At 43.5% G+C, this 22,077-nt stretch overlaps 1 protein-coding gene across 1 annotated transcript; it reads left to right on the plus strand.

The window, feature by feature from the left end:
• The first annotated feature begins 40 nt into the window (after window positions 1-40).
• Window positions 41-21,051, plus strand: cerk (ceramide kinase). The gene is made up of 13 exons (XM_062517544.1): window positions 41-419; window positions 6,247-6,384; window positions 6,657-6,779; window positions 8,085-8,210; window positions 11,177-11,243; window positions 11,565-11,710; window positions 13,536-13,610; window positions 13,864-14,016; window positions 14,112-14,217; window positions 14,407-14,513; window positions 15,768-15,973; window positions 16,897-17,108; window positions 18,485-21,051. Exons 1-13 carry the CDS (start codon window positions 269-271, stop codon window positions 18,570-18,572), a joined length of 1,698 nt encoding a protein of 565 aa, XP_062373528.1. The 5' UTR covers window positions 41-268; the 3' UTR covers window positions 18,573-21,051.
• Window positions 21,052-22,077: the final 1,026 nt, after the last annotated feature.

Consider the following 22,077-nt stretch of genomic DNA (forward strand, 5'->3'; position numbering starts at 1 on the left):
GCTCCTCCCATATGATTACGCAATGACGTCACGTCTGAAACCTTCTTCTCTTGCTTTTGCTCCGAGAAAACCGCTACGTGGTTAATCAAAAACGCCACGCGTGAGACCAGCAAATAAGGTTAATATCGAATGTAGATACATTGTACAGTGAACACGGTGATTGATTTTACAGACATGCGGCTCATCACTTCACAAATGGGGGAATGTAGATAACAAGCGTTCTCTCCATCCTATGCCATTTGCTGGGACGCGATAAAGTAGCTAGCTAATGGAAAAGCCACCAAGACTACTGTTATCGCGGCTCTGGCTGCAAAACAGGGTATACGATGTCACTTTAAACAGCGTTGTTTTCGCGTGGAAGGAGACAGAACCCAACAAAAAACGTGCACCTGGAAGCAACTGGAACACCTGCAAAGCTGGTAAGCTAATAGTTGGTCAAATATGCATTGCATACCGAACAATTCCTTTGTTGTGCGATGAGAAAGGAGTTGAGGCAGCGACTGAAATAAGCAGCTAACGTTTTGAATAACATTGTAGGGAACATCGTTGTCCAAAGAAGCATCACAACATACATTTTTAAAATGTCAAATAGTCTTTTTTTCTTTTGTCAGCCAATGGTCGGTTTAGAATTTGTGAAAGTAGACAGCTGTCAGATAAGTCCAGATGGTATTTGTTACCACTTGCAGTTGTGCCCGTTTTTACAAAGTAGAATATCGAATTCACATTATCGTATGTTTAATATACAACTATCTGCTCAAGGTGAACAAGTCTTCATTTAGTCTGAGTAACGTTGTTTCTCAGAGAACATGCGTGACATATTTTATTTGTAAGTCATGACTTTATCGGACAATTATAGTCACGCTTGAGTTGGTCACCAGTATTTCATTTTGGAATGTGTTTTCTTTGGTTATCTCTCGAAGGCCTCTGGCCCACATGCTCTCTAGTTTCTCCTGAGGTTGCAGTAGATTCTCATGACAAAGCTAGGCTAGCCATTGGCAACAATATCTTTGTAGGCCTACTTTGTTTTGTGAGGTCCACCTATTGTACAAGTATACTTTGCTTACGAAAACGACAGTTATGCATATGGTATGGTATAGGCCCTAGGGATGAAATTGTCATTGTTATTGTACTGTTATTATGGGCAACACTTAATGTTGAAGCTCTTTATCGTGGGCTGTCACACCTGGTGACATCTGACACACTGGTCACACCTGACATTTTGTGACTTGTCCTTTGTATAGTTTTCCATACTTGTTCCTCAACAGTCAGACAAAAGAAAGATTAGCAGGGCATCTGATGCCAGTTGAACAAGATTCTGGAATGGAAGCATCTTTTTGGCAGTAATATCGACAGCAGTAGTAGCTTCCTCTTCAGCTCTACCAGACTCGTTATGGAGAGGACTTCAGTAGACCTTCTGGCAACTTCCATGATTGGCACAGGCTTCAGAATTAGAAGCACCTGATGCAATCTCAGAAAAGATTGGAGGTACAGCTGAAAAACACAACTTGGTAGACAGGCTCTACTCTACACTGAACAGAGAAATGGCAATGCATGGACTGTTGACACTTACAGTAGATTGTCGTCACTGCATGTGGTTGGGATTGGGTTCAGATCATGGGATTTTTTTGGACACTATGGGATGGGATGTGTATTGGACATTACATTGGCAACCCAGTAAGCATGCCCTGAAATGACTCTGAAATCAGACATTCTGACTATAAAAATTATGTGTCTACTTTTACCAGTCAATTTTTACAGAATTGGTCACCCATCAAGCCTGTTACACTACTAGCCAAGGTCAGTTAAGAGAAAATACCAGATGTTGTTTTTCAGGCCTCACACAAACAAATTAGTTGCTGAGCTGGCATGGAGCATAGGGAAGCTTGCATATTAATCTGATGCCCCCGATTCGTGCAGTAAAGGACTGCAATCACCATTGTTTTCTCGTTTAAACCTTGACCCCATTAATCATTTGCAAAGTTGATTTAGAAACTATCAAGCTATTGAAAAACTAACTACTGGCTTGTGATGTTTTATAACATCACAAATAGTTAGTACTTCAACTTCAGTAGCCTGATAGTACTAGTGATGTTCTTGAATCTACCCAAATGGTATGTAGGATATATGCTGCTTTACTTGAAATGGCTTTATGATTATGAACAGTGTACGATCATTTTGTAAAATAAATGTGTGAACTGTGAAGACCTTGACCTTTATGTTCCTGAAATACAATGCTAAGATTTATAGGTTTGCCCAAGGGCTTGGTGATTGGGTTTCCTTCCTTCTCTGAAAAATTTACTTTTGGTTAGTAATAGAAAATGTAAGCAATCTCTAGGCTTTGGTAATTGAAGATTATTACGTACAGTGCTGTCATCCATTCAGTAGAACTTATTATTTTTTTTTGTTGTTGTTGTTCACTAGTCATGACTAAATGTTTACACCACTTTACCCTGTTTACTCTCTGTCCCAGACTTTTTCTGGAGTGTCTGAGACTCCTTTAAGACCTACTTTGTGGTAGCCACAGCCAGGTGGTTTCCTGTCAATGTTGACGGCTTAGAGCAGTGTGTACTCAAACCATCTGTTATGCAGCCAGTCTCATCTGTTTTGCAAGAGACTCTCTGTGGCAGTAGACATAAGAATAGGAGAGACAACTGAGCTGTGGAAGGGTACGACTCTTCTTTATTCATCTCTGGTGATCGAGTGCCTGGGGCCGAAGGAAAGAAGAGACTGAATAAACACTGTGCTACATAATGTCACAAATGCACCTCCCAACTGGACTTTTGTTTGTGCTTGCTTTTTCCTGGTGATTTACCTGGAAAGCCAGGGTGTGTGTTTCTTGTCATGTTCCCAGCACAATCACACGGTGTGGGTACGCTGATTATGCGCTGAGCTATGCTGAGGTCTTAAGTTTGGATATCCCTGACCAAATATTAATCTATTCATTATGCTTTGATTGCATGTTCTATAAACAATTTAAATCTTTGTCACGCAATCTTTTTTCACTCAATGGAACATCCAAAGCATTTATGCACTCTTATTTAAAGGACATCATAGATATATATATATATATCTATGAAAGGACATAACCAGGAATCCTCTCATTCAACAAGCTTTTGGACTGAAGGAGATGTTTAACTTGCTAGGAGGCTTATTTTTGGCAACGCTCCCGTCCATATTGAAGGTTGAGTGTGTTGAGTGCTACACACACAACATCTAGAAATATCAGCAGCTAGAGAAAAATAATGTATACCCTATCCTACAGTCATTCAGCTTTGAGACAAATTTCTGATCTCAATGTCACATGTTTTTTTTGTGTGTGTGTGTGTGTGTAATATCTCACCTGAAAGTAAATTATTTTGAACATTTTATCCCAGGCAGATATGAACTATTTTCGAAAAGTATTAGGCTTTAGTGATGTGACCAACTTGAGACACAGTTTCCATGGTTTTATCGAACTGGAAGTTATGCCAGAACGTGTCAGGTTTCGTGTCATGTCAGGTTTCATTTGCCCATGGTGAAATAGACGCACTGTTCTTGTCCATTAAAACAATTGCTTTGGCTAATCAAAGTATAATATTCAAATATTGTCATACAAGTGTAAGACTGCCAAAGTAATTTACATTATCACCTAATTACCTGATATTTGATACCATTGCCTTAGTGTTGCCTCATTCTACTGTGTCGGTGTGTCATATGTACAGGATTAGACCTAGCTGCCAAGGATTAAGTCTAGATCAAGAGGGCCTGTTTGTGTTTTGTAATAGGTTACACTAGTAACTTATTATCTTAAAAGGACGCCTCTATGATTGTTCATTATGCCCAACTGTGGGTAAACATTGACTCCATTCCTGACCTAAAGACACCCGCTGGGATGGGATTTGACTGGGATGCATTGGAATGTCAGTCATTGTTCTGTGCCATTTCCTCTGACCCCGTTCAGTGTTGTTGTATATTATGTTTTTTTCTGTTACTTGAAGCCTCTATTATGCTCATTTGCCCCAACACCACACTAAAAGCTTCAAACAAACCACACACTGTACATTTACCAATCATTGAAGATTAATGCTCATGTGACACAACAGTGTGAATTCCTGGCTCCGCCAAACATGCTCAGTCAGGGAACTATTGACTCACCGCCGTGCATCTTTCCATCAACAAAAATGAGGCTTACTGCACCTCCCACTATCTGCCAGAGGCAAATGTCTAAATATAGAATAAGCAGCTTAAGCATTCTGGAAAGAAGAAGTTTGGCTGTTGATTTATTAACATCTTATTAAAAAGTATTTTGAAAGTCCCATGCTCCTAAAAATATGGAAGAGAATAGCTGAGATGTCTTGTATGGCATTGTCTTGGTGTTATTTCTCATTGCATAACCTCAGGCATCACCTCAAAGTGAAAGTGTACTGAAATATCTGCTATTCAATGGTTGTTCCTTCTTGCTGATAAGATTATAGTAGTTTCCAGCATGACTGATGGAGCAGTTCCAAATCCCTCACATCACATTACCTAAGAGATTGAAGCATTGATGTGAACAAAGCAACTAGTTGGTTAAGATTCTTGTTTCTCTGTTTCACAGAGAACAACTTAAGATAACTTTCAAAATAGCAGCAGAATGAATGAATAGCCAGTTTGATGTAAACACAAATGTCACAACACTCATGTTAAGCACTCTGTTGCCCAAATATCCACTAAGCTAGCCCTGGTCCAGCCTCTCTCTGAAAACCCCTTTTTACTTCATGTCACTCTAGTCTCACTGTTGCAAAAACAGGCCATAGTAAAGCTGGTCATATGCTTCCACCCACACTGGCAGGACTGGTGTTTTGAATTGCTAAAATTCCTTTTCAGAGGCTAAATTAATGACAGTCGAAGTGTTTCGTAGAGGAGAAATGAAATGCTCCATGTTTTGAGTTTCAATCCATTTTCAGAATGGCAGATTTATTTTATGAATACACATGACTTATGAAGCATGGCTATCTGTAATTATTTTTTTTTTAAAGGTAACTTCAGTAGTAGGCCCATCAGCAAGCTTGTGGCTGACCATCTACAGTATATAGTTCACTGTAGTTTGTTTAAAGGTGTAGGCCATGCTTCTAATTGCATACACTTTTTGTCAAATTCAGCTAATGACCTCTCCATGTCCCCTAGCTGTCTGCGCTGGCGCTGTAAATAGGAAACAAAGTGGCTCACCAGGCCATAAACAGTTCCACTTTATAGCTATGGTTCCACTCCCTATGGTTCAACTTACCTGCTTAAGGACCACAGACGGGAGGGATGTGATTTGATTGGCCGTTGAGGGAAAATAACAGCATCCTTTTGCAAAACCAAAATGAAATTGTGTGCTGCATCTTCAGCAGAATTTTCCCCCATTTCAAGTGCAGTCAGGGCTGTTAGTTTTTTTTATCATGGTTTTGTATGGCTTCACTGCACCATATTGTACTTTGTGCTTATTAACTGTTGGACACACCTGCAGTTTGAAAGCTCTTCAACCTTTGGGTTTTGATGATAGATAGATCACTTTATTGATCCCCCAAATGGAAATTGCAGTGTGGCAGCAGCAGCAATTCACATAAATCACAAAACACACATAACTTGCACAAAACTGACAACTGGGTAGGTGAAAAAACCTCCAAAAGAGGACATTTTGGCTCGTTGCTAGGCATCCTGTCCTAGTTGGCAGCTTAGTGCTGCGTGCACCCTGGCCATCTGCTCTGCAGTCGGTCTCGTATGTTCTACAGTAGACACTCTGGCAGTGAGAATGGTGGCCAAAACTGAATATGCTGACAAATGATCTGGCTTTTCTTTTATTATTCTGCTCTGCTATTTATACGGTGGTGGTAGAATAGCACACTAGAAGAGGTTGAAGAAGCGCAGTGCATGCAGTGGAAAGCTGTTCTGTAATGTAAACATGTTATATAACATGTGGAAAACACGCTCCCCTCCCCCCAGCTACTGTGTTTATGATAGATGCTGCTTTTGTCTGATGATATAGGCTATACATGGAGAGCCTGGGTTTACATTCTCTCTCTGTGCTGCAGCACTATTCCACTCTGCCAGACGGCTGGTGTTAGGTTGAAGACATTGACTGTTGAATTGAATTTTTTCACAGCGAGCCAAGTAGTCCATTTAAAAGAATTACAACATCCCTGCAAGGTCGCACAGAAAGGATTTGGCCATCTTGAGTTTAGTCTTATTTCACATTTAGAGTCATGGCCGGAGGCCATTAACATTTGCTGGTGTCTCTTTCAGCTGGCAGCCACAGTGTTCCTGTGTGCGAGATAATAGCTGTCCAGGAGACAGCTGAGGAGAGGCACAAGAAGAATGTTGGGAAATGGCACAGAGTCCCCCGCAGCCCCGAGGAGTCCTATCAACCGCCGGCGTTCACAGGTATGCCAGAGATGCCACCCAGCTGTACTGATGCTAATCTATGCCCGTCTCATGAGGGCCCAGCCTGGGCACATTTGATCTGTCCTGTTCTGTAATGTACTGGCCACAAAGACAGATGGTGATCAAGGTGATCTCTCACCTAGTTTCTGAAGTTGGGCCTCTTCCCTCACCTTCTCCCATTCCTATGCTTCTGTCCACTGTCTATCTCTGGTGCTCTCTCCATTTCTTTCTTAATTGTCATTCTTTCTTGTTCGTTGTGTGTGTGTCTTCAGTGTTCTATGTGGACAGAACAAGGCAGCACCGCTGGCGATGCAGGAGTGTCACTTTCCATTGCCCAGACTGGGGCCTCTGTCAGCAGTGGATCCAGACCATTGAGGAGCAGCTCTTTCTCTTGAGTAGGTCCTCTCTGCTGTCCTCTCCATGACGTCAGATCATCCTGTTCATTTAGCTCCTCTGTCTCTCTCAATAGCGTTGTTGCAGTCTGCAGTCATGTGAATAGTGAAAGCTTAAAATAAATCTACACCTAGATGAAATTAAATGTTCAATAAAATGAAAGAAATGCATAATAAATTGTGTCTCAAATGATCTTGTCATCATCTTACTGGAGTATTGCAGTAGACTCCATTCAGCACATATATTGACCAGATTCTCGGTTTATTTACTAAAATGGGTATTCCACTCATTTGCCATTAATCTAACATTGGTGAGAACTGTGTCCTTACATTTGTGTGCTTAAGGCTGTGGGGGTGCATGTAGCATGTAGAATAGCTCATGGCATAGGACTATCTTTCTGATAACACTTTTGTCACGTTTGTATTGGTTGACCTGCTGGAGTAGTAAAGGTTTTATAGAATGTCACATTCGCCATACTCATGAACTTGGCTTTTCACCGTTGTAATCCTCTACCATCCCAGTCTAGTGAGGACATTTGGCAGGGTGAGGCTTAAATGTCAGGTTTCTAAAGATAACTCAATTTTGAATTCTCACCAAATCCTTAATCCGTAGTCCATAAAAAGGTTGTGATGCCCTGTATCCACTTGAACTGCTGAAAGAGAGAAGACATTATGTCCACAAGATGAGATGTGTAATTGTTTATCTAATTAAAGCAGAAGTAGGTACTGTAGAATGGGAGTATTGCAGGGCTAGAAAGTGCTCTCAGTTGTGATGATGTACTGTATGATCATGATGACATGTTGCCATACTCTTCCATCTGTTTCTAGAATGTGTTTTTGTCTGTGGGCATGAAGAAGAGGCAGGTGATTACATTAGAAAATTACATTTCAAACCCTGTTACAGATTTACCATATATGAAAGGTAGGGTTCTGCTTACAGGGTTTCATGTATGAGTAAATGGATTCATTTAAATCTTGTGGTGGCACGGTGTCGTGTGGCTGATATGATATAATTCTGTGCTCTATACCGTGTGCAATTGCTAGTCTAGTCTCTGTCATTGGACATTTTTGCCATTGTGTTGGAAAATAATGACAGAGTTAGTCCAGAATCCTATCTTGTTTTTGCACATGCGCTCCCTCCTCCATTTATCAGTTGGAGAAACTCAGTCAGCCATGTTTTTCAGGGAGAGATGACATAAAGTTTGTTGGTTAATGAAAGCTTCATGAGGGTGCTGTCAGACCAAAAAATGCTGCTGTCAAACAAATTGTCTCGCATGTAATGACTGTGTTTCTGTCCTCACTGTGCAGCCTACAGACCGAAGCGCTTGCTGGTGTACATCAATCCCTTCGGAGGAAAACAACAAGGGAAGCGGATTTACGACCAGAAAGTCGCCCCGATCTTTTCCCGTGCCTCAATTTCCACTGACGTGATTGGTGAGCTCCTGTTATTGGCCTGCATTAACATTTAAATAAAAAATGAGCTTTTATTACCTGCAAATAGATCTCTGTTGGCAAATGGCCTTGCCTTCCAAACACCCTCGAGAATATGATCTTATTTTAAAGCTCTAGCTGTCAGTCAGCCTCTGTAATGAAAGTTTGGATGGTTGATAAGGAGCGAAGTCCCAACACATTAGATTTTTGCTGTGGTTTCTGGAAAGCCATAGATGGTTCAGGACACTGGCATCATGCAATCATGGGGAATTGGACATTTTACATTTTGCATATATCCTCTCCCATTTTTATTCCTGATGATTTTTTGCTGCACATCAAATGAACTAAGCGTATTGACAAAATGGAGAGCTTCACTCCCTATAACTGTTTAAATTAGATGGAATCTGACTATACCAGTTTATCTATACCCACTGCCTATCATCTGATAGAGTAGGGTGATTTCTGTGAAGAAAAAGAGAGGAAATGACCAATCACCATACCATTTATCTTCACAGAGGCTCATACATAGATTCATGCATATTGAGGTATGCACATACATTGAAGGTTACGTACAAAAGTGAAAATTGCTGACACTTAATTTAGGAGTAGAATCTAACTGGCATGTTTTCGCACAGTACTGCAGTAAGAAGACTCGGAGCATAGCTTGCAGAGAGATAACGGGAAATCTCATATATATTATTACACACATACCATAGACATTTAATTTCCTTAAATATTCTTCATATGTCAGAACATGGTATTCTTATTGCATTTGTGATTTGCTTTTTTGTGTAATGCTGAATGAATTCAGAACCTTTGATGTAAATCATCAGATTGTAGACAGATAAGCTTAGACATTGGACATCACCTGAGGCTATCACCTGAGGCCAATAACTTGGTGTAAACTCAATTTGGCCGACACAAGTCATGTTACTATGACAACTACTTTCCTTGGCATCTCACCGGGCTGGAATGTGGACATGCAGATGTGACTGGTCTTATCAAAATGGAAATCTTGTAACGCTACAAACACACTGTAGAAGGCTAAACAGCTCATGAGATTATGTAATGTGCAGCTACCACCCCCACCACCCTTTGAGTAGGCCTGATGCATGAAATATGCATGATTGCAGTAGCCTGAAATGCCTGAAACAGTATCCACGAAGATACAGTCTGGTGACTCGATTGGGGAAACGTTTACAAAGCATGTGGGTCTACCTTTGCTGTAGACACATTTCTGCATTTTTCCAACTGCATTCTTTGATGTTTGCTGGTGTTGCTGCTTCTGTTTATCAAAATTTTGGTTTTGTCTTCCCTTCTCTGATTGGTCAGACATTTTTCTTATGAACTATGGTGTTCCAGACTAGATCTCCCTGAAAGAAGATCTACGTAGGTGGCAGGCTTGTGCACAATTTCGAATTTTAGAATTGGCCTCTGTTCAATTCTTGAATTGGAATTGGAATTTTAATTGAATTGGCCCTGCCCCACAGGAAGTTGAATTGGAATGACCGGAAGTAGAATTCAATTCATGGCAATGCATTTTTTTGTGTATGCATATTTCTTACTTGTCTACTAGTGATGATTTACTTGAAATGAGTGGAAAGCAAATAATTCACTCAAGTTGATATTACAGTAGGTGAATAAAATGAGTATAGTTTACTTGACTCCTTTAAGATATCCCAACACAAAATGCAATACATACTGTATACTAATAACTCAGTTGAATTCCTTATTTACACTTAAATTAAATGAGTTACCAAACTCAAATGTCAAGGCATCCGGTTTACTCAAATAATTTCAGATAAGTTAGCTTCCCAGGCTTTACAGTACTCAAATAATTTGAGTTAAGTTAACTTCCCGGGTTTTACAGGGGGAAAACATACCTTTGCCATACAACTATTACAAAGTTATTCATGCTAACTAGTTATTAACCCCTAACCCTATGAAGTGAGAGAGCAGTTATGTTTGGATTGAATTAATAACTATAGTAATATGTCCATTAAATATAATTTGTGTCACAACCTGGTACATGAGTGAAGTTAAATAGCACTATACACCATCATCTACAGTTCTACATTTTCACCTTAAGAATAAGTATTATAACTTGTGCAGCATTGCATGTCTCTCCCTACAAGCTTTAAACTTGGCTTGACTCATTCTCATAGATCGGGGTACTGATTGATAGAGGTTTTGGAGGAAAGAACATCGTCTTGACAACCACCCTGATATCTTACCTATTTGTGTCTTCTAAAAAAGAAATAGGGTGACACTGACAGCTTTTACCATTTTTAAGAATATAGTGTTAAAATGGACAGACAAAAAAACTGCTGACAACCTGGCTAGAACAGAACTCGTGTTGAGGGGTTAAATATTAATACTGGATAGGTTGCATGCTTGTAGCCTACCAACCATTCTACTTCCTGTAATTCTACATCCTGTTTTTGACCTCAAGAATTGAATTGGAATTTAGGAGTCATTTTCAGTTCAATTCTGAATTTTGCACAAGCCTGGTAGGTGGGCAGGGCCAGGCTATGTTTTCAGTGGCCAGTGAGAGAAACTGTGTTTGGGAGCAGCATACTAATATGCATCAGAGCACCCACTCAGCTTCCTGCAGGACATTTAGTTTAGAGTGTCTCCAGAGACTGGACTAAAAGAGGAAAGGCAGACATGCACAAGCGAATACAGTATAGAAGAGCTTTGGACAGTGGTAGATTTCAGATCTGGCTAATAATATGGCTATGAGTCATGGGCTGTGAATGTCACTGGCACAACACACACACAGAAGTCTGTTTAGAGGAGGGCTCTATGTTTCTCACCGCAGTGAAGACATTTTTCCCTTTTTGTACATGGTAATGCATGTGGGCAAATTGTGTAGACACCGTATGCAAAGGAATGCCACGGTTTTGATTCAGATCTCATGCCATATATTTTATGCATACTAAACTGTCTTCTATCATTTGTTTCCATAGTTACAGAGCGAGCTAATCATGCAAGAGACCACTTGAAAACAGATGCTGATCTTAAGAAATATGATGGGTATGTTCTGGCTCCTTTTTGCGATATCTCTACACTCCTGTGGGATCTTAATTTGCTGTGGGAGATTGTTTTCCCTTATTTGACAGACGGAATTTCCATTTCAATGCATATCAATACAGCAACTCAATATTTATTGCTAATTCCTGCAAGGATAGTGCGACTGAATACTAATTGAGTTTTGATGAGAAAATACTGGGATGCAACATAAAAATGAATTAGAGGTCATACACACAAGTCTCAGAGCGAGTTTGTCCATTTATTAGGCTGCAGGTCTTGTCCAATCAAACGGTAAACTGATCAATATTATCTGATTCTCCACAGGGTTGTTTGTGTAGGCGGTGACGGCATGTTCAGCGAGATTGTTCATGGCCTGATATCAAGGACGCAGTGCGACTCGGGCGTGGATCAGAATTGTCCCGAAGAGACTCTTGTCCCCTGCGACATTCGGATTGGTATCATTCCCGCAGGTGAGTCCAAGCCACTTAACGGCCACCCAAACACAGCAGGACATGATGAGAGAAACTCTGGAGCGCCATCATACATCAGCGTTCCCCCCCCTGTGGCTGAGCTCCGGCAGGGATGTGGGAGCGCAACAGGCCTGAGAGCCCTCCTGAATCCATCACTCAAAATTCCATTACCGGCCACATGTTGTGTGGCATTTTCTAAATCATCGTAAATTCCACTGCTATGACATGAATTACCCAACTGGACCCACCAGTAGCATGCTGGAGAATGATCACAGGAGATTAGTCGGGTGCCTTGCAGTGGGGGAAGAGGCGCCCTGTCAACAGCCAAATCATCTCTCTTCACATGGTGAAAAAAACAAATACATCTTCCGTCTCGTGTCAGGTCAGATGGGTTGACTTAAATGCTGAATTTAGCAGACAGATAGCGGCTTCTTATAAGTGGTCTTCCAAAGCTTGCCAGTGTGTGCACAAGGCGCGAGGCTTCCGTTGTGTTTGCGTGCCTGTGTGTGTGTGCATGTGTGTGCATGCACGAATGTGCGTGTCTATTGGTATCTAGCGTTAGGCTAGATTTACAGTATCCCAATTGGTCAATACCTGATTCTGTACCAATATGTTCAATGGACATGTTTTAAACGTTGTCCTAAATGCGTCACAGTCCCACGCAACATTGCAGGAGTACTGAGAGTCCTTGCCAACAGCACCTCTGACAGATTATCCCACACGTTTATCACCGTATCCCATTATGCGATAGAACAGTTTACAAATGAATAGGACAAGCTGGGTACCTGATTGGATTGTTAAAACCTCCGCTGTTATCAAAGGCCTTATCAGAAGGGCTAATTCTGTCCATTCACGGTCTCTTATCTCAGTTCTCAGATATGAGGTAAACTCAGATATTTCCTCTGTGTTCCTTTTTTTTGGTAGCGTGTTCTCTCATAATTCATACACACAAAACTTTTTAAAAAGATCTTGATAGATATGACTTAGTTGGCATATGAGTTGCAAATTCAAATGCAAATTCAAACTAGAACAGCTTAAAATGCTTAAAACGCAGTTGTGTGGCTTGAGGTAGCCTGCAGTAACTTCCTCATTTTTGTTGTTTGTGTATGTTTTTGGGAATCTTGTGACTTCGCTCCACTGCACGTCATATCTCTCAGAGCTTCATCTCTATTCTCATCTCAGGCCTCTCAGAAAAAACAACAACTCCCAACTGAAAACATTTTCTAAAACATTTGGCAAAAAGAAAACAATCTTATTGTCATTCATTTTCATTTGGTAAATAGTATGGAATTCCATGCCCCGACTTTAAAAACACTGTGGTTTTAATGTAATCCTCCTAATACAAAGTTGCGTTGTATATGCACCAGTTTCTCCTTGCTATTATTTGTTCACCTCTTCTCTGGAAGGGAAGCTATTTGAGCGAGAGGCATTAGATTAGCATCCCGAGCTCAGGGGAGAGGAACTCATCTAAAACTCATCTCAGCCCACATCTGGAAGAGGCAGAGCTGCACTCAGACGCTGGGCTTTGTCATGGCTCTGTGAGTCGGCGCGAAATGGAATCCGTTTTTCTTTATTCAAAAAAATGCATAGCGCTGTACACATTTACGTTTCAGTTACTCAGTAATTTGGCTTCTTTGTGTGTGTGTCTATCTTTTAGTAAAGCCAACCTCAGAGACTGTCCAGATTTTTGAATTGTTATTATTTCTAACTGTGCCTCCCTATGATTCTTTGCCTTTGATTTCCCTATGATTCTTTGCGATGACCTTAAGTGAGAGACTCTAATGTGCTGCTAAGGCACTGACCTGTGAAATGTGTTTCTAACCAGGTTCAACCGACTGTATCTGCTATGCAACAGTGGGCGCTAATGATCCTGTGACTTCTGCCTTGCACATCATTGTGGGTGAGTAGACATCTGGACACCTGAGGAGTAGCCCTCACATCGTGGGAACGGATGCTCAGTGGGAGTAGAACCTAGTATACGTTATGCTTGATTAAAGCAGCATGTGTAAATATATGATTAACCGGTCCAGTGGTGCTCACTTAATGTTGTAATTGTCAAAGATACACACTTTTTATGTCCTTCTTATGATTGACATAAGCTGAAGACACTGTCCAGGCTGGTTGGTAGCTAATGTTATTGCTTATGTCTGCAGGGGACTCCCAGCCCATAGATGTGTGTTCAGTGCACCACAACAACACATTCCTCAGATACTCCGTCTCCCTGCTGGGCTATGGTTTCTATGGAGATCTGCTCATAGACAGCGAGAGGAAGCGCTGGATGGGGCCGACTAGATACGACATCTCAGGTACAGCAGCAGCACAAGAGCACGGAAAAAGGACCAATCTCCCCAACCTCCTGGAGCTAGCCGATTGAGATGTTTTTTTTGTGTCTCTGTTGTAGGTGTCAAGACATTTCTGTCACATCACTACTATGAGGGAACAGTGTCTTTCCTACCAGTCACTGACAATGTGGGATCTCCGAGAGACAAGCATAAATGCCGATCGGGGTAAATAGATTTCTTATTTATCTGGCCGTGCTGTTGGTGACTCATAGCTCTCTGGCATTGAGAGACGGTGTTCATTTCATCTGTGTCCAGCCCACTGACAGCCGGTGGCTATCGCTGTGCATATTTTGGAGGTGAACTCTGTTCAATACTGTTGCTAACATTAGACCCCCTATCGCATCACACTCACAGATGCCACGTCTGCCAGCACAGCGGACACCTTCCTCTGGAGGAGAGGCAGATATGTGAGGAAGAGGAGGAGGAGGAGGAGGAGGGGGAGGACAGCGTGTCAGAGATTGGTGAGTCTGCTTTGCCTGTTACACACTGATCACGTCACAGTTCCCCACTGGGGACGTTCTCTGGTGTACACACACACACACACACACACACACACACACACACACACACACACACACACACACACACACAGAGAATATAGAGAGGACGGGGTGAAAAAAAGGGCTGCATCATCCTCCTCAGCCAGTGCCACGGGGTATTCCCTAACACGCTGTCTGCAGATAAGGCACATTTTCCACTCGCTAGCGCGGTGTTGCCATCTGTCCGAGCCGCTGTCGCCCCCATTCATGAACACGGGGCCAAACAGTGAGAGCAACCCAGCCAGTGATTCACACAGCGAGGGCCTCGGCCCACTGGGCCTGCTGCAGACCAGCACAGCACATTATCTTACCCTCCCAGCACCCTCTCGTCTACACAACACACATCCCCCCCTTAAAAATGAAAAGGGGAGTGTGTGTGTGTGTGGTGGGGGGGGGGGGGGGGGGGGGGGGGCAAGTTGTCGCATGAGTGCAGCTTCCATTTGTTTATTTCCAAAGCCACAGATAAGTGGTGTTTACAGAGAAGCGCCGAGTCCTTGCCGTCCCTAATTGGCATCCACACATGTTAATTTTCCCGGGCACACACTCTTGGCTGCCTGGAGCTGTGATCCTCCGGGGAGAGCGGGGAGTAAGGCGAGGCAAGCGTCCCCTTAATCAGGGAAATAGTGCCTCTGCCATACTTGGCTGCATTTCTGCCTCTGTCACTCTGACTAGTGTTAGTGTTCAAATCTCCAACAACTGTTAAGGCAATGGGGCAAAGCTTTGTCACTTTGTGCAAATGAGACACACACCCACCCACTACTACCACCACCACCCCCACCCCCACCAAGTGTAAATGTGTCAAATGGAAGGCAGGAAGCCATTGTGAGTTTGCGAACATTCCTCCAATTTGTACTTTTCAGTGTTTGATCAGTAGTTTCCAATTAAACTGTGTTTGCCTTTTTCTATTCCTGAGGCCATCTTAAATTGATGAGTTTCCATCATGAGTCTGTTTTATGATTGTGGAAGAACATGAACCCTCCTGATAATTATCCATTTTAGAACTTTCATTTAATGCTGCTCGTGGAGGATCATTTACTAAGGGGCCTGTTTCTAATTTCATCTTGACATGAGCACAGTTACCTGGTGCTTAAGCTCTCAATCATTAAGATTTGTTAAGGCTGATTGGGAGACATCAGACACGGCTGTCTGAGCTGATACTTTCTTGTTCTGTGTTAGGACGTAAGGATGTCTGGAAGGTCATCCGGGGGAAGTTCTTGGGCATCAACGCTGTGAGTATGAGCTGTGCTTGTCCAAGGAGCCCCAAAGGCCTGTCGCCAGCTGCACACCTGTCCGACGGCACCACCGACCTCATCCTCGTCCACAAATGCTCCCGCGTCAACTTCCTACGCCACCTGCTACGCCACACCAACAAAAAAGACCAGGTGCGTGCTTCAGATGTGAATGAACGGAGCTCTTGTGTTGCAGAACTGCTCAAACCTTTAGTTTCAAAGGTACCTCAATATGCGCAATATACGTGAAGTTGTAGCAGTGTAAGTAGAGATCTTGAAGCATTAGTTCAGTCCAATGAGATCCCAAAGCATCTCTATGGACCGGGATATATGTTTGGATGTATGTTAGTAAGTGACTAATGAGCTCTAAAATCAGTTTGACAGAAATGTGGGGTGCCTCTCTGGTCCGGAGGAAAGGAACCGTTGATGTGTTTAGATCAGGGAAATGTTCCTGACACGCTCAAAGCTCGGGGTAAGGGAGACGCGTCTCTGGGGCTGCATGTGCCAGAGATGACTCAAGCCTATCTCCCAGATCAAAGGGGAACTGCTGCCTGCTGCGCTTGCAAAAGCAATGGCTGACTGTGCTTTTTTTTTCTCCCTTTTCTTTTTATTAATTGGAGTTCACCTCAGTGCAGGCACACTGCCTAGTCACTTATCGTAAATAAAATAATAGCCTCACAGGTATATAGGCATCAAGGAAGTACGGAAGAAAGGCTCACAACTTAAGGGAAGTGCAGGAGACGCCAGAAGGCTTCAAAGGGCTTTGCAGCTCTGTTCTACCATATACATATTTTAGCACAAATAGCAAGGCGTGGGCATTAAATATATTCATTGTTTGTCCAAAGGCCTCATAAGCAAACATCTTGCATGAATACAAAAGGCGGATTCCTAAAGTGAGCGTGATTGGGAATAAATTGCTCTCGCTCTCAGAAGAGATGAGCGCCGTGGCGTAGAACGGAGTGGTGAAGGGTAATATCTAGAGGCTCCTCGGCATCCATGACTGAGCCGTGCTGCGCTCCCAGTCTTCTCACTTCCTCTGTCTCTCTCCTCTCCTCCCTCCCTCCCTCCCTCCATAGTTTGATCACTCTTTTGTGGAGGTGCACCGTGTGCGGCGGTTCCGCTTCACGCCCAAGCACCAGGAGGCGGATTCGGAGCTGGACCTGCGGGAGCGAGGGAGGGGGCTCTTCGGCCAGATCTGCCGTGACCACCCGGCCTGCGACTGCGCCCCGGCCCACAGCACCTGGAGCTGCGACGGCGAGACTCTGCCTCACACTGCCATTCAAGTCAGGTAAGCAGACGCGGTGGAGAGGCCAAGGCTGACTGCACTGTGCACAAGGCCAGAGCTGAGCCCCGCTCCTCAGAGGTGGAGAACTACTCACACATAGCCCCTGTGGGAGGAGCTGTTAGCAAGTACACGGTCTGGAATCAGCTGTAGGCTTGTTGAGGTAAACTATTAAATCACCATCTAACGCAATTGCCTCTTCCTGCCAAGCTATTGAACACAAGTGACCACAATAAAAACTGCAGTGCCATGCAGTTATATCACCAACTTGACTTGAGCAAGATCATGTGGGGTCATATGAGTACCTCTTGGTAGTGATTGGAATAATAGGCTTGTGATTAGAAAAACAATGTTTTGGAAAATGTCTAGTAATAAATAGGTTAACTGCAATGATTAGCAAAGTATTAGTAACTTATTTGTGATTTACCTTTGGCTATGCTTATGGTATCTAATTACTGTTATGTTCTGGCTTTATTTTGTTATAGTGAAAAACACAATCTCTGGCCATCACTATCCAATTGCAGACTTGCTGACCATAATAATTTATAGTTTATTAGAATAGCCATATCAGTCAGATATTGGTTCTCAGGAGGACATGATCTGCCATCTTATCTCACGTTGGGTAATCAATGTCCAAATGGCAGGGCACAGGCCAGTTTTAAAGCTTCTTTTACAGCAGTGTGGTTTCATGCTGGGATGAACCTATTCATGTTTTGACTATCTCAACCGCCCTCGGTAGCGCTCAAACAAGGACGCTGGCCACTGCGCTGTGGACCTCAGCCAAAGCAGTACAAAGAGCATTCTATATTCCGTAAGGCTGGTGTGAACACAGCTGTGGTTATCAGTGGAAAATCTTTATGTAGCATGATGGCTCTCCTGAATGCATCATTTAGTTTATGCTTCATTGTGCTTTTTCAATGATGCATGGCCGTGTAATGTCCCTAATTTAATAGCCTACCCTCCGTTAAAAGCTCTACTCCCTTTTAATTAAAATAGAACTCCATTCATTTATTGCATTTTCCTCTCCAGTAATTGTTCTTCAAGTGACTCAGCAAATTAACTGTTGAGATAATTGATGACGATACTGTTGCCAAAAAAAGAAAATAATAAATTAAGCCCTGCTTTCAATATTAAACACATTGAAGGATTTGATGGAATTACTGGAAAATAAACCACCTGAGTAAATGTTAATATCCTCACACTATTAACTTGGGTAATGAGTCAATGGCCCTTTATTCAATATTGTTACATTCAACTGCATCGTTAACAGAACAATGCGCGCAGAATAAAGCTTGTGGAGTGGAGGACCAGGTGGTTCCCATGCAAATTGGGTTGATTCGGTTTCCGCTGGACGCTAATGGCGACCCTCCTTTCTCTTCCAGCGCACACTGTCAGCTGATCAAGCTGTTTGCCAGAGGGATCGAGGAGCAGCCCGTCTTCGAGGACTCCACCGGCGTGTGCTCCGCGTAGACTTGCTGATCACATGCACTTCCGACATGCTGGACCATTACGGAATTCTCTGAACATGGCACACTGTTACACAGCTGACCTATAGCAGCATACGAGCATCTCTCATCAGCCTCAGATAGTTAAGGTCATGTAGCATCACTCTAAATGCCTTCTCACAGTCTGGCATGTTGTTCTTGACAGTAATCTTGCAGCTAGTCTATTCGGACCTCATTCCCGATTGATAAAGGCACCATTGTGGCATGTCTGTGGTACAGGCTGGGAGACAAAGCGTGCACTGTAGACTTCCACCGAGAAATCAGCTCCAGCTTCAGTATTAGTGCGTTTGAAAACAAGCTTTCTTTGCTCAGTGGTTTCCCCTTGAGTGTCACCTGTGGTGTGAGATGCACTGCTTCTTCTAGAAGTTGTTATTATTAGACATTAGACACACGCTCCCTGCGGAGTTTGTCTTCCTTTACCCATGCAGTCAAGCTGGCCTTGATGTGTAGCATTGTCACCCAAAGTTTATTTTTTTCCCCTCTCTCCCTATCACTTGGGAAAGTGAAAACGACAAATCAAAACAAAAAAAAAGAAAAAACGACACATTCAAGGTTTGTTTTGTCTGATTTTTGCCCCAGTGTTTTGTCTGTTTGACTTGAATGATACAAGGTTACTCTAAGATGAAAGTTACTGCCTCTATGCCAAACATAACTTCCATTCTATTATGCCTGCCTGGGTTATGTAGCGCCTAGTATTGAAATTGAACTAGATGTGTGTAGATATGCATTATTTGGCTTTTAAGTTATTATGCTGTAGTTTCGTTCACTGACAACGGTGTGACCCAAAATAAAGCACCTGGGTCCATTTTTAGACTTGTTTTTAGATAATCTCAGAACGGCATGATTTCATTGCAGTAGGCGAAAAATGATTCTTCGTGTTTGTCAGCAATACTTCTTGTCTTACTGACCATCAGCATTGGAGTAGGCTTCACATTCAGACAGGTAGATTAGCGCTGCACTGAATTGCGTAGATCTGCACATCTCCGTGCTGTAGACTGCGAGTGCTGGTGTTGGGCCGGTCTGCCTGGCTGTGTCCGCGGGCCTGCTGAAGGACGGGGAGATGAAAGCGCGGCGTGTCTGTGGCTTAATGATGCTGCGTGGCAGGGCTCCAGGAGTGCCGGAGAGCTGCCTCCAGCTTCAAACGGTCACGCTGTGCCCTCGCCGTTCTTCATCTCTCGCTGTCTAATTTCTGTAATTATTGAAGAGCCCAGAAAACCTGAGGGTTATTCTCCAGGGTGTCGCTGGGGGTTCCTGTAATGCGTTTTGTTCCTTCACCAGTCATTGTTTGTGCTGTAATTTAAGTCTGTTTTGTTCCTTGACTCTCAGGAGACTTAAAGTAATTTGTGATTGATGTGAAGTGGAATTGCCTCTTCCGTGCTGTACCATGTTTGATATATTTCTGCATTTCAGAAGACTGAACATTCCATTGAATAGGGCTTGTGATTTGAGGCGGTTTATGGCTCTCAAGGTGGCTCGGCTAGTGAAATATCTATGCACCCAAGCACCGCTCCATGCTCTCATGACGGCATGCTCCAGAGAGATAATGGGAACTCCATCTACTAAATCAGCAAGCTCTGACAGGTAGATGTCTGCCCATGTTTGGTGAACACATGTAAATCACCTTCCCACCAACCTGGCTGTGCCGTTAGCCCCCGACACTCCCTGCGCGCGAGTGGAGAATGTATGATAACATTGGCATCGGGCGATCAGCTGTCAGCAGGCTGCCTTATTTGTTGGAGGGCCTTGGCGACGGCGCGTGTAGCGCCGCGGCGAGACGAGCCTGATCAGAACGGCACGCTAGGCAGCCATCTGACAGCTGCTTCTCTTGGCAGCCCAGAATCCCCCTCAATTTCCCCGGCACAAACGCGCGCTCAAATTGTTTATCCTAGTCGCCGCTAAATCTCTCGCAGCACAAAAAAAACACTCGAGCGCGCCGCGTCGGGAGTCGCGGACGCACTGCCGTCAGGCTTCGCCGCGCACACCAAATCCCAAATCCATCCGAGCTGCATGCGTGCCCACTGGCACCTCCGTCGTAATGCAGTCTCGGCGTGCAGCAGGTGGCTCGACACTCATTTATGCCACCGAGAGGCAGGCTGTGGTCCGGCACTTTGTAGCACATTATGGCCATTGTCATTGGTGTCCGCTTCCTGCGGTGCTGGAGATGGGGTGCGGTGTCCACTCAGCACTGTGTTAATGTGGCAGCGGTGCTCCGCCGCAAGGTCACCCCCACACAGAGAGCCTTCTAGAAGGAGCTGAGCTAGTCGGGAACTAATGAAGGATTAGTGACTGAAAACAACAACAAAACAAAAAAAGCAATTCATTATGAAGGCGTTGAGATGGCACAAAAATGTAATGTATGGAACCTATTAAGTTGAAGTGAAGTGTGATTGTACAATTAAAATAAATGCTGAATAAAACTGACCTAGAACCAGCCATCATGTCAAGTGTGTGTGTGTGGTGATTTTTCTTCTTTTCATTGTTTATTCATTTCCTCTCCCCAAATGTGTTTTCCCCTCCCTGCTGCCACAACACAGAGCATTAGAATGGACTGTGGAGAACAAACAGCTTCACACTGGCATTCGGGTCAATGGATTGTTCATCTGCCCATCTATCTCCATGCAGCATTCAGCTGTTGACAGCCATTCAGTGCTTATCTGTGCTGAGGCCGTACTTTCTCAGCACAGACTTGATTAACTTTGAGATGACTGACAAGGTGAGAGGCGGAATGGCCAGGATCAGGTGGCACAGCCGCCACAGCCCCCTGAGCTGTGTTACAGCCACAGATCTGAGGATGGGTTCTCCAGAACTTATTTCAAAGTCCCCCCAACAGATCTGGGGTCAGATTTGCACGGCCCATACACAAAGAAGATCCAGACTAATGGGACCAAATGAGTTTGGATGATGGCTGCTGCACTGACAGATGTAATGAATGGAGTTCACATAAATGTTGGGTACACAGTGAGAATGATGTGTGCAGAAGGCTGCGCTACTGGACCCCTGTGGCTAGAGCTGTAGTTAAGGAGGGTTCTCAGCGAATGAGCTCCATAAAGTGATGAGAGTTGGCAGGCTAAGACATTTATCCGAGGAAAGATAATAATCTCAGGGGTTCTCCCGGCACCGCGCGTAACGCCTTAGGCATAGCGACACATCAAGAATCCAATGAGCCTCTGATATCAGACAGCCAACTAATGTGGGTCCACTATGCCTTCAAACGCCTCTTCACTAGTGGCCCATCAATTTCATACTCCTCTCCCCAATGGAAACACAAGCGGACACCTGAGAACCTCCACAGGTGGACATAAAAGCGCCTTTACTGATGTAACTAGTCTGAAACGACCGAGGGAGTGTTTCTCTCGTTCTTTGGAATGGTTCCTTGTAGTCTCGGCTCTCATGATGTCCCTTTAGGTATGAGTAAGCACAGGGGACTGGGCGTGAGGGGGAGCCTGTCTCTTCTCACAAAGGTTTACAGG

Source organism: Sardina pilchardus, chromosome 17 (genome assembly GCF_963854185.1).
Source record: "Sardina pilchardus chromosome 17, fSarPil1.1, whole genome shotgun sequence".
Taxonomy (NCBI): Eukaryota; Metazoa; Chordata; class Actinopteri; order Clupeiformes; family Clupeidae; genus Sardina; species Sardina pilchardus.

Coding starts and splice junctions, on each gene's coding strand:
- cerk (XM_062517544.1), top strand. CDS start 269: ATGGAAAAGCCACCAAGACTACTGTTATCGCGGCTCTGGCTGCAAAAC. Junction 11,711..13,535: donor GATTGGTATCATTCCCGCAG/GTGAGTCCAAGC, acceptor GTTTCTAACCAG/GTTCAACCGACTGTATCTGC. Junction 15,974..16,896: donor ACACCAACAAAAAAGACCAG/GTGCGTGCTTCA, acceptor CTCCCTCCATAG/TTTGATCACTCTTTTGTGGA.